This window comes from Pteronotus mesoamericanus, unplaced genomic scaffold (assembly GCF_021234165.1).
Source record: "Pteronotus mesoamericanus isolate MK-2021 breed Mesoamerican mustached bat unplaced genomic scaffold, CSHL_Meso_final scaffold_476, whole genome shotgun sequence".
Classification (NCBI taxonomy): domain Eukaryota; kingdom Metazoa; phylum Chordata; class Mammalia; order Chiroptera; family Mormoopidae; genus Pteronotus; species Pteronotus mesoamericanus.
In genome coordinates, this window is record NW_026555318.1 from 2137404 (window position 1) to 2154393 (window position 16990).

The window sequence follows — 16990 nt, forward strand, 5'->3', positions numbered from 1 at the left end:
TGTACAGGGTGGGACAAAAGTGGGTTTACAAGTTGTGAGTATGTGGAAGTTTATTCTTGTATTATTATTTAATAATTGTATTATTTTCCATACGAACTTTTTTGCCCTACCTTGTATTTTCTTTGGACTGTAATAAGGACCAGATGTGTGAGCTAATTTATTACTGCAACTACAAGAGTACACATTAATACTATACATGTATCAGAGAAAGATTACTGTGTCACAGAACAGGATTCTGTTTTGTGTACTATCTTTACAAATTATATATGGTTAAGGATCCCGATGCTTATCAAATTTATAGGCAGGATGTAACTAGAAGGTATTCTGAATGTTTTCTGAGATAGAATTAGGATCCAAACAGATCTCAACTGGTTAAAAAGTGGCCAAACGTGACACCTTGTAAATCCAGCTCCAAAAACCAACTGCCCTAGTTCAAAATGGAGGATCTATAATTTAATGTTTAAATCCTGGAGGGTCTTCTTGATCTCAAGGCAAATTGATACAAATAAGGCTGCCAAGTTTAGTGTCTAAATAAGGAAAATGATATTCTACCACTTTACCTTAAAGTTGTTTGGTCTGGGTTCAGTTTTTAAATGGACATAAGCAAATTGTTTACTTATCCAGAAGGAACTAAAAAATTCAAATCCCTTTCTTAAAAATTTCATTGATTTTAGATAAAGACAAAGTTCGACCTGTTCCACTTATTTATGCATTCATTGGTTCTTTTTTTAAAAGATTATACTTTTATTTTTTAAAAGAATGTATTTTGATTCTTTTGCATTTTAAAAAAATTTATTTAAGAGGGGGAGAAAGAGAGAGAAATATCAATATGTGGTTGCCTCTCATGCGCCCCCCGCCCCACTGGGGACCTGGCATGCAACTAAGGCATGTGCCCTGACTGGGAATCGAACTGGTGGACCTTTGATTCGCAGGCATGGGCTCAATCCACTGAACCACACCAGCCTATTTATTTACTTTTAAAGAGAGAGGGAGGGAGAGAAACAGCAATGTGTAAGATACATCAATTGGTTGCCTCTCACAATCCCCCAACTCCGGACCTGGCCCTCCACCCAGGCATGTGCCTGGACTGGGAGTTGCACCAGTGACTTTTAGGTTTGCGGACATGATGGAATTGATCTTTTTTCATCACCCTGAAAAGCAAAGCAAGAACCCATGGGTTTGAGTTATAAAAAGTTAGGTTTTGTGAACAAGGAAAAATTTCCTAACATTTAAGGAAAAAATGTGTAAGGGGGGAAAAAATCAAAGGATTGGAGCAGAATCTGGACTTCATTTGTCTGGAATGTTGTTCAGGGAAAATCATATATTAGAGGTCAGACTAGATGACCTCTCCGGTCTTCTTTTCAACTTTGAGGTTTTATTAATTTAGACACCAAGTACCAAGTATTCTATCCTACAGTCTCTTTTTAAAGTTGCCAATATGTGTAAGGAAGAATACAGGAGAAAGAGGGATGAAACACATTGTGCTCATACGCAAATGCAAATGAGTAACTTAATAAGAGGGAAAGTGGTATGTTTTTCTATTTTGTGAAATAATTTTCTTTTAAAATCTACAAATAAGAGCCCTGGCTGCTGTGGTTCAGTGCATTGAGCACTGGCCTGCAAACGAACACCTAAAGGTTGCCTATTTGACTCCCAGTCAGGCACATGCCTGAGTTACAGGCCAGGTCCCCAGCTGGGGGTGCACAAGAGGCAACTGATAAACATCTCTGACACCAATGTTTCTCTCCCTCTGTCCCCCTCCCTTCCCCTCCCTCTACAAATAAATAAAACCTTTAAGAAATATATCTACAAGCAGAATTGTTTGATGTTTCCCAATAAAATAAATTGAAGCAGAAGTTCAAAAATTAACAGCCACAATAGTTTATTTACAATTGAACTCTTTATAAGATATTTACAAGACAACCAATTTTACACATCAGAAATGGTATCAAAAGTATGAATTACAACACAGACAACAATATGAAATGGGCTTAAAACAAAGCTGAAGTGGACAGACAAGCAATTTCTCTTTTTAATTTATTAACACTAGCTTGAAGTTTGTTAAAGAAACAAAGAACTATGTTTTAAGAGAACTGCAGGACCTTCAGTTGAAGACTGAATTTCACAGTGTTGTACCCCATGTAGGGAAAAAATAAGACTAATTTTCCCCCCACACCCTAACACACTGTAATTTCATTCTTGGAACTTTGCTAATCTACTCTCCAGCCTCCTTATCAACAAACCTCAAGATGTCCAAATCAAAGAATCTAAAAGAGGGAGCAATGAAGTAAAAGGTTCTAGGTAGTGGGAGAACCAACGAAATAGAATCCACTTAAGCCTGGCCTGATAGCACCTCATGGATTCTTCTTAGTCTAGCTCAAGTTCAGAAACCGGAGTTGCGGTGGTAGGGCACAAACAAAAGGTTAATTTACTAACCCATATCCAAATCAGAAATCCAACAAATGCTGAAAATCAAGAAGAAACAGAGGAATCGAGGAACAAAGTAAAGAGACAATGACTCGTATTTTCTCTGCTTGGGCACTTTATAAAGAAACAACATAGGTCACAGTAAGAAAGCCAAACAACTTGCCATGGTAAAATGATGAAGAACGTGGAAAATCCTGGCCCAGTTTTTCTAGAAATCCTTTCCTTAGGGTGTGAGATGAGAGCCCCTAGTGGATTAAGTCCTATTTCTCTCTATATTCTTGCTGCAATGAAGTTCACAGCAGGTTCCCTTGTGGAGAGTCTACTCTCCTAAGCAGATGGAGTTACAAATGAAAACCCAAAGCCGCGCGCACGCGCGCACACACACGCACACATACACACACACAAAGGAGAAATAAGAGCAGCAAGATCATCCAAGAATACTACATGTGCTGCCGGGATAATTCTTTTAAAAGTCAAACCCAGGGAGCACAGATCAACATCTCACAAAAGCTTTAGCAGTGGGAGGCCCCTGAGGAACTTTTCTTCGTTTCTTCCCACAATGGTATCCCATTCTCTCATGCTCCACTGATGGGCCGGCCACACACCCTACATACCTTGGCTTCTCCTCTAAAAGTGCTAATAATCTGGGGACATTCTCTTCAAGGATAAAAGCCCCTATCTTCTAGGAGATTAGGCCCCTACTTGTTTCCACACGATAGTCCTGAAGACTAAAGAAAGGCAATTCCTATATATTTAAGACCAGTGGTCTTGGCTCTCTTTTCCTTCCAGATAGTTACAGGGATCTTACACTGAGACCAAAGTGGCCTGGAGTGCTGTCCTGACATTTTTTAACGAAAGGGGTGTGTGTGGTGGTGGTGGTGGACCAAGATGGTACACATACAAATCTGTTTTTACAAAGTAAATGGAGAAGCTCATTAGGTACATCTCTGTTTCAAGATGTAGACATTTGCCAGCCAAAGGAAGCGCATATTTCCACGTACGCCCTCCCACCCTCCCTAAATCTCTATCCCACCACCAGGAGCTCAGCTAAAAGGATAAAGCCCAACAAAGGAATAGTTGAGAAGTGATGGACACAAGGACATCTACACAGGTTCTGGCACGCCATCCCCATGTGCCAACTGCTTTCATTTAGAGCCTTAACTTGTCCAAAATGAACCATCCCCATTCTCTTTTCCAAAGGTGTTATTTTTTGAAGGGTGGGGGAAGAAATTCAGTTACCCATTAACTAATAATACAATCACAGCCAAACATCATTTCCCACGTGGCTTTATCACAGAATAGTTTTAAGAGAATTGTCTTTTCATACAATTATCTACCAAACTCTCCAATCTCTTCTACCCTGTGAGGATGACTTGCTTCATCACTTCACTTATTATTCCTCATCTAGTCCTTAAGCTTATGGTGAGATTTTTCCTCATTTTGTTTTAGGGTGAAAACCACTATACTCAATCTATATGGAAGGGTATACCAGGGCAAGGAGAGTGCCATGCAGCACAGATCTAAAGGCAGGGGATGATTTATCTTCCACAAGTCTAATTAAAGAGCCCTTTTACCCCTTTAACATAGGCAAATGTACAGAAGCAGACCCCGGAAGCTTCCAAATCTGCCATCCTAGAGATTTAGCTTGAGAGCTCATTTCCCCCAAAGAGGAAAAGATATCCCAGTCACCCTCTATAATTCACAATTAGCCCAATGAAAGAGATTTTGTGAAATCAGAGTGATGAAAACAAAACCAAGATCAAGGGAGTATGGGAGGGCATTATCAATGAATGATAACATACATAAGGACACAGGTCACATATACAGGTCTCTGCCACTCTCTGGGAATGGCATGCTACAACTATCTGAAGACAGAAGGTTCTTGCCAGCACAGTTATTTCCTACAAGTCCGGTGAGGTGTTTGCTTCTTCTGGATCTCCAACCTGCATCGGCTACGCTCATCCAACCAGGGCAGCTCAAAATTGCTGGCAAAAAAGGATAATGATATCAACTTCCAAGACTAGAGGGATTCAGTGTGAGCATGACAATAACTCCAAAAAAGACATAGTGTCCCTCACCACTCCTAGCCCTGACTCCCAAGTCCCGAGTTTGGAATGTCTGTCCTGTCTCAAAGCCAGAGAAGTAGTATGCTATTAAACCGGTTGAATAATCTATTTCTAGTTTAAAAAGCAATTCCCCTAATTCCAGGCTTGGGAATCTTATCACTGCAAAAACTAGTTGCCCAGGTAGCCTCACTACTTCTGTCAAAGAACCATGGCTATCCCTAAGCCACCTGCTCCACTTATAGCTAGGCTTACATGCAGTCTGAAAAGGGAGGTAAAGTGCTGGCTACCTGAGAGGGGAGGTGAAAAAGAACCCTTTATACTTACTGTGGAGTTAATTTTGGTAATGGTCGTCCAAATGCTACAACAGGCAAGAAGGGAGTAATCATCAAACTTTCAACTATGGAAGAAAGCCAAATGCAACCTTGTTAGTGACATAGATGAGAAGTTGGGCAGCTATACCTGCTCCAACATACTCTTTATTCATTCAGAGCAAACTGTAACCTGGAGCCTTGCACCTTTTTTTTTCCTTTAAAAAAATCTACTCTTTTAGATAGACAAAACTTACCATCATCTGGCTCAGGGAAAAATGAGGTAACCTCAGGCTCAGATTCCTGAATTCCTTTCTTTTTATACATTCTGAGCTGCAGTCGCTGTAAAATTCTTTGTTCCCTGATCCTCTGAATATCCCATCTGGGAAAGACAAACCAGACAAACAAAACAAACAAACCCAACATTACTGAAAACCTGCTCTATAAAAGCAACTCATACAATCCAGATGCTAAGAAGATCTTTGCTGACTCTTCTTGTTGGGGGTAGGGGTGCAGGGGTGGGAGATGTTAAAGAGAACTGCATGCCTGGTTAGGGAAGACTGGTTAGGTCTAGCAGTCCAAATCATGTGTCGGTGTTCCACAAAGAGTAGAACTAAGGAAGGGCGTACCCGAAGAAAAAGGCCAGACATTTTACCTACAACAAGTACCACTTCAAACAAAGTCACTGAACCCATTGGGAAGCCAGTAATTTCAGTGTGTTAAGAGCTCTACAATTCTCCACAGCATGGATGAGAGAGGTATCGGAGTCCCAGGGCTCAGTTGTTCCCAGGATGAACATCTGTAGCCTCACCTTTTCCTTCTCTTCTCATCCAGCTCCAGTTTTGCGTGTCGCTTTGAAAACACACTGTCATCTAGGTTCTGTGTAAAGAATAGCAGCTGATAAGCTATTTATCACCACATGACACACATATACTAACTCATTTCCAGCTTCCAAGGTGGTAAAATCTTTCACCTTCAGGTCCCACCTGAGTCTGTGAGTTCTATGGGTATTATGGGAACCTCCTGGTAACAGAATCAACAAAACACATACCCCTTCCTTCCCCTGCCCGCCCTTGTAGAATCTCCAAATTTCAAAATCATTCCCATAACTTTCCAAAGCGGAAGTCACATCAAACTGACATAACCTGTGAAACTGTCACGAGCCCTCTCTACCTCATACTTTATAAGGTTCTGAGTTTTAAATAAATAATCATACTTTTAAGAATCAAGTCTGGAATATATAATTTTGTTGCTGAGTGGTGGTACAGGCTAACTTTTCTGCTTAACATGAAATCTAGCTTTGAACACTCCCTAATTGTTTATTTTTTAATAAACCACTTAACCACTCTGGACCTCATCTTTCTCATCTACACAAGAAAGGAGTTGGAGTAGATAATTTCTCAAGTTACCTTCCAGCTTTAAAGTTTCATTTAATCCATCCATACAGTAATTATGACATATTCAAGTTACACCCCCATTTGTACTCCGTCTCTCACTCTCTTACACTGACAGGTCTTGGGTACCTACCTCCAAAAGGTCTGAAGGATTTGGGTCCCTTAGAGGCTCTACTGAGTGGTCCCTCCAAGAAGGAACTAGAAAAAAAAAAAAAAAGAAAGAAAAAGAAAAAGAAAAAGAAAAGGAGGAGGGGTGGAACCACTCTTAAATCCAAGGTCACACAACCCTCCTACTATTTACTAGGACAAGAGGTCTCTCCCCAGTAAGACAAAGTTACCAAGTGATAGGAATCCATTCTATGGCCTCACCTGAAGCCACATTCAGTATCCTTGCTATGGTATAAAAGAACCTAAAATGCCATTGTAGTCTGCCAAACACAGGATCACAAAAAACCCCTAAGTCAATACCTGACAATTCATATAATGGATGCTATTGCAGTTCCTGAAAAACAACTAAAATTTGTAGTCATTTGATGCCTATAGTGTAATCATACCAAGGAGTCTCACTCTCCCACATCCAACTGATGGGGAATGCAGCTCCCAACCATCCACCATCCCACCAACCCCCACCCCAGGCCCAGCCAGCACAATTCCTATTCTACTCACCAGCCAAGACTGAAGTTTCTCCTGCAACACTTGATGGCATCAGACACCCTAAATAATGCAGGAAAGAAGAATCATCTCAGTGTAAAAAGAAAAAAAGCCCATACCCAAAATGGAGGAAAGGATCATCACTGAAGTTCTCACTAGGAAGCCATTTTGGTTTTTTTGAGTTGTTCTTTTGAGAATTTCTCTCTGGGGGAGGGGAAGAGGGAACAACAGACAAAAGAAAAGAAAATAAGCCCACCACTTTTTTTTTTACACTGAGACGACTTCTTTTCTTCATTATTTAAGGTGGTTTCCCTGCAACAGTTGATGGCCAAGGATATCAAACCTTAAACTCAGAACATGGCAGGTGAGTAAAAGTTGACCCTATTTTTCAAATAAAAGATCAGTGTTCTCAAAACTTACATATGTAGTCTTCTTAAACAGCTCCCTCCTCCCTCCAAACAAACTACCTTGCTGGTCCAGCCTGAACAACATGCACAAAGACTTTGGCTTCCTTAGAATAAGCCATTGAGACTTCCTCTTGAGATAGGGCATCAAGAATAAGGATTCACATGTTATTCACAACTCGGGCTCCTCAAAGGGCTGGGATCCCCCCCGCCCCCCACCAGACTCCTTCTGTGCTGCTATACCCACAATCTCAGAGGTGCTTCGAATTTTCTGTACTAGGGCAGAAAGGGTTTTCAAAAACAGCCAGTCACACAGAACAGCTCTGGACCAAGCCATTTCCCAATCCCGGATGGGAAGTTGCTTCACAGTTTCTCTTGTTACATAGCATTGCCATGGCAGCAAGAAGGTTAACTTAAGGATGAACCTGTTCAACTGACTGAACCAACAAAAAAACCTGAACCTAGATCAGGATCCTGGTCTATTGCATGTACTCAAATGTGAGGACTAATGAATTTTAGATAATTAAGAAAAGTAATCTATCTTTCCCACTTAATTTTGTCACCAGAACAGCCTAACAAAACCTGGAGAATGCTCTTATCTTATTGGAATGGATTCCCATCCCCATCCCTGCTGGGGCAAGACACAGTGGTAGAAACTCGGGGCTGCAGCTCTATCCAAGTCTTCCCCCACCATCACCCCAGAGCACGCACAGTGACTGTCATACACTAACATTACACAATTGAAGGCACATCACAGTTACTGATTGATGTAGGAGATAGGGGAGCATCTCTGTGTGGAAGCCATAAAGGAAAAAAGGGAATGAAGACCAAGGTCCCACACCCCGCGCCCACCCCAAGCAGCTCAGATATCCCAAGATAGTCCTTATTGTTTGAAAAATAGTTTGTAGACCATTTTATTTAAATATATGAACAACCAATGGGCTACTGCAATCCAAGTAAACTCTTCACATTTAGAACCTTTGTGAAGTATAGTAAGATAAAGTAAGACTGTTTGGTCTTTGGCAGATTCCTCCTGCCCACCCCCCCCAGACCGGGACATAGAGATACAGATGAATGTTTATATAGTTAAAGAGCGGAGGCCCAGGAAAAACTCCCCACCCCAAGCTGGCTCCCCAACCCAAAAATTACCATTGGCCCCTGAGAACACCCAAAGACCACACCCTCCCAGGTTTCACACAATATCAATTGCAGGAACAGTCGTGCATGGCAAAGTATAAGTTCTATGCATTTCACAGCACAGAAAACCCTTCTTTCAGAGGGCATGCAAGTTGCCGGAGATTACACCCCCAAGTCTGGTGCTCTTGTGATGAGCAACTTACTGGCAAACACATCTCCCAGTGTTGTAAGCAGGCAAATACATTGAGCACATTTTGCTGTAATTCCATCTATTTGCAATGCCTGCACAGTGTCTGTCTCTGGCTGTTAACTTACTCATTCTTGACAGAACTCTGCTTTATTGATTGCACTTTTTAAAAAATGCCAAAGGCATTTTCACACTTGTTAGCTTGACCGCCACCACTAGGGTATAAGAGCAAGTGTTCTCTATGCCTTACTTGCTACAGTCTCCTCCTTCTTTGGAGAGGATTCCCGTAATGGTAACGGTGATGGGGGAGGCTGGTGCCAACGACACAAATACATTTCTGTGGTGGAAAGGTACGGCAAATCTTCTATCTCACTTGAGAAGGCTTTCTCCTTGGGATGGGTGCTGGGTCCCTTCTGGGGAGTGGAGAGTCTTGGCGGGGTGTCCACTGAAGACCGGGTCTTTTCTGGAGTTTCTTGGCTCCTCAATTCACGTTTACAAACAGTTTCAGATAAGGAACCACAGGGCTCCTCTTTAATGGGAGAGTGCTTAGGAGTTTTTGTTTTGACTTTTGAAAATTCAGGAGCCAGTTTTTTAACAGGAATCTTTCTTTCTGTACTTCCAAATGGGGATTTCCTATTAGATAGAGAAGAAAACATAATACAATTCATTGACTCCTGGGTAAAATCTGATTTGATTTCATTCTGGGGTAAGAGATTTAGCTTGTATTCAGGTATCTAAATGTTTAGATTTACTTGGCAGTCATGAGCAGAAACAGCCTCATGCTTCACAGTACATATAATAGACCCTTAGTAAATGTCTGTTGAACAAGTGAGTTTCCATGCTTAAAAACCTCTATAGTATCCGATTGTCTACTAAATCTAAAAAGGTCCCTATTTTACTCACAATCCTTTGGCTAATATTAAGTGCTTATTTCATTCCTGTCAACCAGAAACCAGTCTCTTATTCCATACCTTTATCCTATACCATGCTAGTTATAATCTCAAGTTCTTTTTTTCTTGCTCTTTATTCACTCTTTCTCCCAGCACCCCACATTCCTAGAATACCATCTCCTTTTCTTTTTACCAACCTAAGTTTTATACTTCTTTTTCAAGATCATCTGCTCCTTAAAGTTTCATTATTTTAATTCAAAATAATCTTTAATATCCCTGAATCTTACAAAACTTAGTTTGTCTCACTGTTGTCTACCTGCCTATTTTATTGTCCCTGAATTCTTAGTTTTTAAAATTTATGCCATCCTCACAGCTAATCTCTCTTGAGTCCAAGGACAGTTAGGTTTTACTTTTTTATATCCACCAATGCCTAACACAATGAAGGAATTTAACACTTCCTAACTTGAACAAACTGCTATAGTTTTCTTTAAGAAACTCAGCTGTCACATTTGTTGCCCATTCTCTTTATGATTTACTCTGCATTCCGTGATTACTGCTGTGACCAAAATGTTCCTAACAGACTTTTATAGTCTGCACAAGAATATCTCAAGATACTTTCTCAGCACAGACGACCTCATAATTCAGAATATGACCGTATTAAAACTAATTCATAAGTCCCAATCCCCTACTGTCAAGTCACTGGAAACAAGTGTCCTCATCATGTCCAGACAGCAGAACAAAGTTATCAGCACACCTTTTGTGTCCCTTTCCACTCCGCCCACATGAGAAAGGCTTGGGAGGCAGAGTCTGGGATGTCTCAGAAAGCTCTGGCTGGCACTCCAGTTTAATTTTCTCAGATAGCTCGGTTTCCTCTCTCTCTTCAGTTTCATAGCCCTGAAACAGCTTATGCCTTTCTTTCTCGTTATCCTTCTTTACCAGCTGCATCCGCCTTTCCATACGTTCAATCCGAGCAAGAAGCTAAAAAGAGAGTGGCAAAATGCAGACTTAAAACAAAAAGTTACGTGCAGATACTTAGCCCATTTAGGAATCTGTATGGTCTTCTATCCCCTTCCATGAACCATAATAATTCAACTTACTTTTAATAGGCAGGTGTTAATCTAAATAGTTTTTCTTAAACACAATACAGAAGACAAAGTACATTACTTAATTTTAGGGGCTAATATAGTTGGGTAGGGACGTGGGGGAATTTGTAGTTCATTTTTCTGAAAGAAGAACCTCTTTATTGGGAGGGGCCACAACATGCCTTTTAAATGGCATGGTCTCTGCTACTGCTAACCATGTGGCTCTAAGTCAGCTTGGTAGTTTCCAGAATTAACCTTAGGTTCTCTAAGGAGTCCCGAGGGTTCTCCAAATCCCCCAAATCCTATCTTCTCTACTTCCTCTCCAAAATGCTACACACACAGGCAAAGTCCAAAGAGTACAGCTGAGAAGGAATTAAAAGCTCACACAGCCACAGTGCCAATAGGGATTGCAGTGTTATTTGAAAGGGGCCTGGGGTGGGAGGGTGTCACCTAAACAATGAACACTCAATTTGGAAGAATTATAATAGAAACCATTACCCCTAAATCCCATCAATGATGAAATATGCATATTGCTTTGCTGCTCTGCACTTGAGATAACAGAAGAAAATTATATCTATTTATCTGAATATTGACTAAAAATAAGTCTTTTAACTCTAAGGGGAAAACTACATAATCAAACAGAAAATGAATGTCTATTATCATTGAAAACTGCACATTAACATGTTCTGAGAAAAGGTGCCTACTGTGCTTATACCCTATAATAAGAATTGTATTTGGGTTAGACACTGATATTAATGTTGCCTCTGCTACATCTATTTAGCTGCAGTAGAGGCCAAACAACTGGAATAAGAGAAATAAGCTTAAGCAACACTGAGACTGCAATACACAACGGAGGCAGTTAATGCCAAGTTCAGACTGACACTCTATCCTTAACTCACCCCACTTTCCTGCCTAGAAAAATCTGCAAAGAGGCCATTACCTCAGGAACTGAGCATAAACCTCCACAATCAGGAGAGAGCCCCCCTCTTCACAATACTCATTCCATCTCCTTCTGATTTGATTCACAGCCTCAACATTACTTAACCACGGTTTGTGGGTGATATTTCCTTAATTTCTTCTTCTACACCCCTCTCCAATGTAAGGATATGATGTGTTGTAATTACAGTACCATCACACCCCTAGACTGCAGTACAGTAGCTGAGCAGTGCCACCTCCATGTTGAGTAACTTCCACACATCAACACCATGAGATATTTCAAATGAGACCTGCCCCAGCTCCCGTTCCACCTTGCACAATGCCTTCTCCAATAAAGCAGCCACTGCCTGATGCGATTCATTTGGAGAGCAGACAAAATGAATAGCCCTCTGCTCCCTTGCTCAGCCCTTGGCACAAACCAAGAGGGGGGGGGAGAGAAAGAGAGAAAGAGAGAGAAAGAGAGAGAGAGAGAGAGAGGCTGCTGCAACCTTAACACAATTGTAGAAACCATGTTTATTTTTAGGCAGCTGTAAGGTGTGCTAGCACACTAATAACCCATCATCACAGCTTTCCAGATATTTGAAGGAATATGTTTCAACACATAAGGTTCCCTTACCTACTACTGCAGTAAAAACAAGCCAATAGTCATGCTGCTCAGAAGTACAAAGAATAATAAATGACTTCCCTACTACCTTAAGATTCTAAAATATACAGGGGTTTTTTTTGGGGGGGCGGGGGGGTTCTACTTAACACATTTGATAAACTTACTTTCCCCTGATGTCTTAAAATCTTCCAGCCTCTCAACACCATTCTTATACAAGAGAGCTGGTCAGTGGGTCAGGTTTTAGAACAGATTCCTATTAAAAACTGTCTGAAATCAAAAGCAGTAATTCTCTTAATATCATTTAAGAAAACTAAAATAGGATTCCACTGTGAATCACCTCTGCCCCTCTGCCGATTAAAAGGCCTACCACTCTTCTACCCAAAGATGCTACAGCAGTGTTGAGAGCAACAGCTGCTATGTCCTCTCCTCCAGAATGCATTTCTAACACAAAAGCTCTTTAACTTAACCCCTCCATAAAGCCACCACACATTCATCCCACCTTTTCATTTTCAACCCCTCACAAACCAGGTCTTTTCCCACTCTACATATCTTTCCCATAAGTCTGGGGCTGTCATTTTAAATTAACCCTTTGGCGCCTGCAACCTTCCCACCCCTCCCACCCCCCTGGGAGGGTGCCCTTTAACCCTGCCCTCCAGCCCAACGTGTCTGTGAGCCAGGCTCCCAAGGACCCGGCACGAAAGGTACTCCTTTGCTGCTGGCCAACCTCCTTACCCCTAACCAAGGGATACCTTAACCTCCTACAGCCCCCTTCCCCTGAGCATGCGCACAACTCGCTCCTCGGCCCGAACGCACATTAACCCCTCCCGTACCGTGTCTCTCTCTGACTTCAGCTCCTCAATCTCCTTTTCCTTAGCCTGCAGCTGCTGCTGCTGCTGCTCGATGAGGTCCAATTGCAGCAGAAGTATCTGTTTGAGGCAGGCGGCCTGACTGGAAGCTCCCGAGCCGCCGCCACCTCCGAGAGGGCTCTTCCTCATACTCTTCCATCTGCCCTCGCTGGCCGCCAGGGTCCCGGCGGTGGCGGTGGGCGCGAGGGGTGGCGGCCCGGGCAGAGGTAGTGGTGGGGGTCCCGCCGAGTCCGAGGCGGTGGCAGCTGGGGGAGCCGCCCCACCCTTGTCCCCAGCCCAGGGCGTAGGCTCTTTGGCCGCCGCCACGAGAGAGCCCGTCTGAATGGGCAGCACCGCCTGATACTTGGGTCGAGGACTGCAGCCGGCTCCGGCTGCTGCTGGCTCCCCCCCAATGCCGGCTTGTTTGGTGGCCGGGGGCGGACAGGGCAAGGGCACCGAGCCGCCCCAGCTCTCTTCCTGCTGCCCGGGGGCCGCCCCGGCCGGGAGTAACAAGCCCCGGCCCTTGCCGCCGCAGCCGGCCGGAGAGGGCGCGGGGCTCCCGCCCTGGGAGGAGGCCAGCGGGGGCCCCGGCTCCTTGAGCTTACGGTGCCGGGGGAGGAAGTGGGCTTCGGCCGCCCCGGGCTCGTCCTCGGGCCCGCCCAGCGCCGCAGCCCGCTCGTAGTCCAGTCGCTGCTCAGGGTTGCCGCCGGCAGGGGCCGCGGCCGCCTTGAACACTGCGGATCTCATGGTCATAGTGGTCCGGAGCAGCGCCGGGGACCGAGACTGAGGAGGGGGTGGGGAAGGGGCGAGGTGCGGGGGGTCGAGGACGGAGGAGGGGGAGGGGAGTTTGGCGGGCTCGCCTCAGCAGCGCGGCAGCAGGCCTCGGCTAACACGGCTCCTCCGGGGCCCGGGCGCCATCCCGCCGGCACGCGGCGAAGTGGAGGCCGCGGCTGAGGCCCGCTGCCGGCCCATGGGGGCCTCGCCGCCGCCTCTGCTGCCGCCGCCGCCGCCTTCGCCTCAGAGGCAGGAGCTCGCACCCAGCCGCCCCCGAGCTCATCCCCGGAGCTCGCTTCGGCCCCCCCTGGCCCGGCCGGGCCCGCCTCGTCTCCCCACCCCACACCCCCCCTTCCCCGCCCCGGCCCCCCGCCCCGGAGCTCGCCTCAGCCGCCCCGAGCCTCCATTTCCCCCCGCTCCTCCTCTGGAGGGGGTGGGAGGGATGGGTCCGCCCAAAGCCCTCCTACTCCGGGAGGGGGTCTGTCACCTCCCCCGGGGGTCTCCGCGGCTCGGGGTCCCCTCCCCCACAGTCACCCCGGGCGCCTCAGCGTTTCCCTTTAAAAAAACGGAGCCGCTCGTAGCCGCCACCGCCGCAGCCGCCGCTGACCGGAGGGCGCATGCGCCGGGAGGGCAGCGGGCGGGAGTGAACCCGGAGCGGAGAGGAGGGAGGCGGGCCGCGCTATTGTGAAAGGGGCCGCCGCCGCCGCGAAGGGGGCGGGGAGGGGGCCGCGCGGGGCTGGCGAGGGGAGGCCGGGGATCAGGGGCGAAGACCAAGGAGCCCGCGGAGGAGCGGGGTGAAGGTGGGCTGCCGAGGGAGGGAAGAAAGGGCGAGGGTGGCGACGGTGGATGGGGAATGCGGAGGCGCCCAGGAAAAAAGGGGCGCGAGAGAAGGGAGTTGAGAGGAAGGAAGGGGGCTGCGGGAAGCAGAGCCGCCGTTCGTGGACTTGTACCCATCGCCCCACGTACCCGGCCTGTGCTGGGCGGCCCCTTTCCCGGACTAGCGGCCCCCGCAGCCCCGCAAACCTGGACCAGAGTTAGGATGCAGCCTCCTCTTGGAGCCTGTGGATGTTTCCTAGGGGTAGAATTCTAACCCCGCCGCCCCCTCCGCTCCCCAGCAGCCCCACGAGGGACCCAGAGCAGAAATGGAAGAACCTCGGGTCCTACAGCGGGGAAAATATCCATGATGTCTGCTGCCGAGGGACTTTCCTACAACCTCCTTTGAATGAATATTGCCAACTACCAACAGTTCTTTCTCCATGGCCATCTCCCCAGCCTTCTAGTCATTTCTAGCATCTTCTAGAATCTAGAGACTCATGAAGGGTTGAAGCAAAGGAAGTCTCAGAAGGGATTTTTACCTTTAGTGGGAATAGGAATACTTTAGGGTATTATGCTATGCTGAGCAGTTCTTCCTATTTCTATGTTCATTGAGAGTGTGTGTGTATCTGTATGCATTTCCAGGCAACTTTAGCCAATAGGTCCTCACAGAATTCCTCGTGGAAAAACTTTTAAATACTTTAATTGTTTTTCTTTTCTGCTGAAGTGTATATATATATTTTTTCAATCCATATGGAGATGACGATGACTAACATTCTTGGCTTCTAATGTGAAACCTCTAATTAAAACTATGTCTCTGCCTTGTGGGCCCAAACCATGAAGCCCTGGAAATTTAAACAAATGGGTGTGAGTGTGTTAAGAAGTCAAGAGAGCCCCAGTCCTCTTCCACCAGACTCTGGTCTCAGATGTGCAAGGGCAGTATTGGGGTTAGGGATACCAGTGAAGGAAGATGTGACGGGAAGTAATCTCATACGGTGATCTCTTCCAGTATCAAGACTCCAATACCATCTCTACACTCACAACTCCCAAATGTGGATCTTCTTCCTAACTCCAAAACTGTATATCTAAATACATAGGAGACAGCTCTGGCTGGTGCAGCTCAGTGGATTGAGTGCCCATCTGCGAACCAGAGTCGCTGGTTCGATTCCCAGTCAGGGCACATGCCTAGGTTGCAGGCCATGTGCCCAGTAGGGGGCCCATGAGAGGCAACCACACATTGATGTTTCCCTCTCTTTCTTTTCCCTTCCCTCTAAAAATAAATAAGTAAAATCTTTAAAAAAAAAAAAACCTAGAAGACATAGTCACTTGGATGTGTAATAGGCATTTCAAACTTACATCTAAAATCACACTCTTGAATTTCCCCCACCCAAATCCTGCTTTTTCTTCAGCCTTCCTCTCTGTCTCACCTTATGCCCAATCAGTCTTCAATCCATTGACCTTCAAAATATACGTCCAGAATCCCATACCTTCACAACACCTCCACAACCTTGGTCTAAGCCATAACTATCTCACTTTTTTTTATTGCAGTAACCTTGTAATTAGTCTCTTAGTTTCAACCTTTGCCTTCCCCTACTTAAATCTGTTCTCAACACACTAGCCATAGTGATCCAGAGTGTGATCATGTTTCTTCTTTGCTCTAAATTCATGGTTTCCCATCTTACTTGGAGTAAAAATAAAATTGTGGCCCATATAGGAGGACCTGGCCCTATGGTATTGCTCAAGGACTTCCGCTCCTACTGCTTTCCTCCGCAACCCTCCCCCTACAAACACACACCACTTAGCTGTTTTTCAAACTCCTGGTGTATGTCTGCTTAGATCCTTTCACTTGCTGTTCCTTCCACCTAGATCACTTCAGATGTCCAGGTGACTTCCTCTCTCATTCTAAATATCTTTTAATCGAATCTTTTCTGGCCACCCTATGTAAACCCACAACCCCCTTCCAAAATCCCTCTCTATCGCCTTTATTTTATTTTTGATTCTGAGAGGACATTTATTAAAGCTGGGGACAGTGAAACAAGGAGGGGCCTAGGGTAGAGAAAGTAGAAGGAGCCCGGCTGGTGTGGTTCACTGGATTGAGTGCTGGCCTGCACACCAAAGGGTTGCAGGTTCTATTCCCAGTCAGGGCACATGCCTGGGTTGTGGGCCAGGTCCCCAGGAGGGAGTGCATGAGAGGCAACCACATATTGATGCTTCTCTTTCTCCCTTTCTCTCTTTCAACATAAATAAATAAAATCTTTAAAAAAAAAAAAAAAAAAGCAGCAACAGGAGAGAGCCTAGGTGGATCTGCTTTGTCTCTCTAGAAATGTTACAGAAACGGGAGCCTTGGAGATATGTTCAGGGGGTTAGACCATGTTCAGGGGGTTAGCCCAGGATGAGCTGCCATGGCTCATTGCTCCCTCGTGAGGTCCCTTAAAAGTTTAGGAGATGCAGGCCTGTCAGGGAAAGAGAGGG

At 45.2% G+C, this 16990-nt stretch overlaps 1 protein-coding gene across 2 annotated transcripts; it reads right to left on the bottom strand.

Annotated features, from left to right (window-relative positions):
- Positions 1–3458: 3458 nt before the first annotated feature.
- MSL1 (MSL complex subunit 1) lies at positions 3459–13973 on the bottom strand. 2 transcript variants are annotated; one of them, XM_054593826.1, is made up of 9 exons: positions 12917–13973; positions 10219–10442; positions 8825–9207; positions 6862–6909; positions 6329–6393; positions 5613–5680; positions 5059–5183; positions 4818–4890; positions 3459–4412 (listed from the first exon to the last, which is right to left on the bottom strand). In XM_054593826.1, exons 1-9 carry the CDS (start codon positions 13682–13684, stop codon positions 4322–4324), a joined length of 1845 nt encoding a protein of 614 aa, XP_054449801.1. In that variant the 5' UTR covers positions 13685–13973; the 3' UTR covers positions 3459–4321. The 2 variants fall into 2 exon arrangements, with proteins under 2 accessions (XP_054449801.1, XP_054449802.1); XM_054593827.1 differs by lacking the exon at positions 6862–6909.
- Between the last annotated feature and the right edge of the window lie 3017 nt (positions 13974–16990).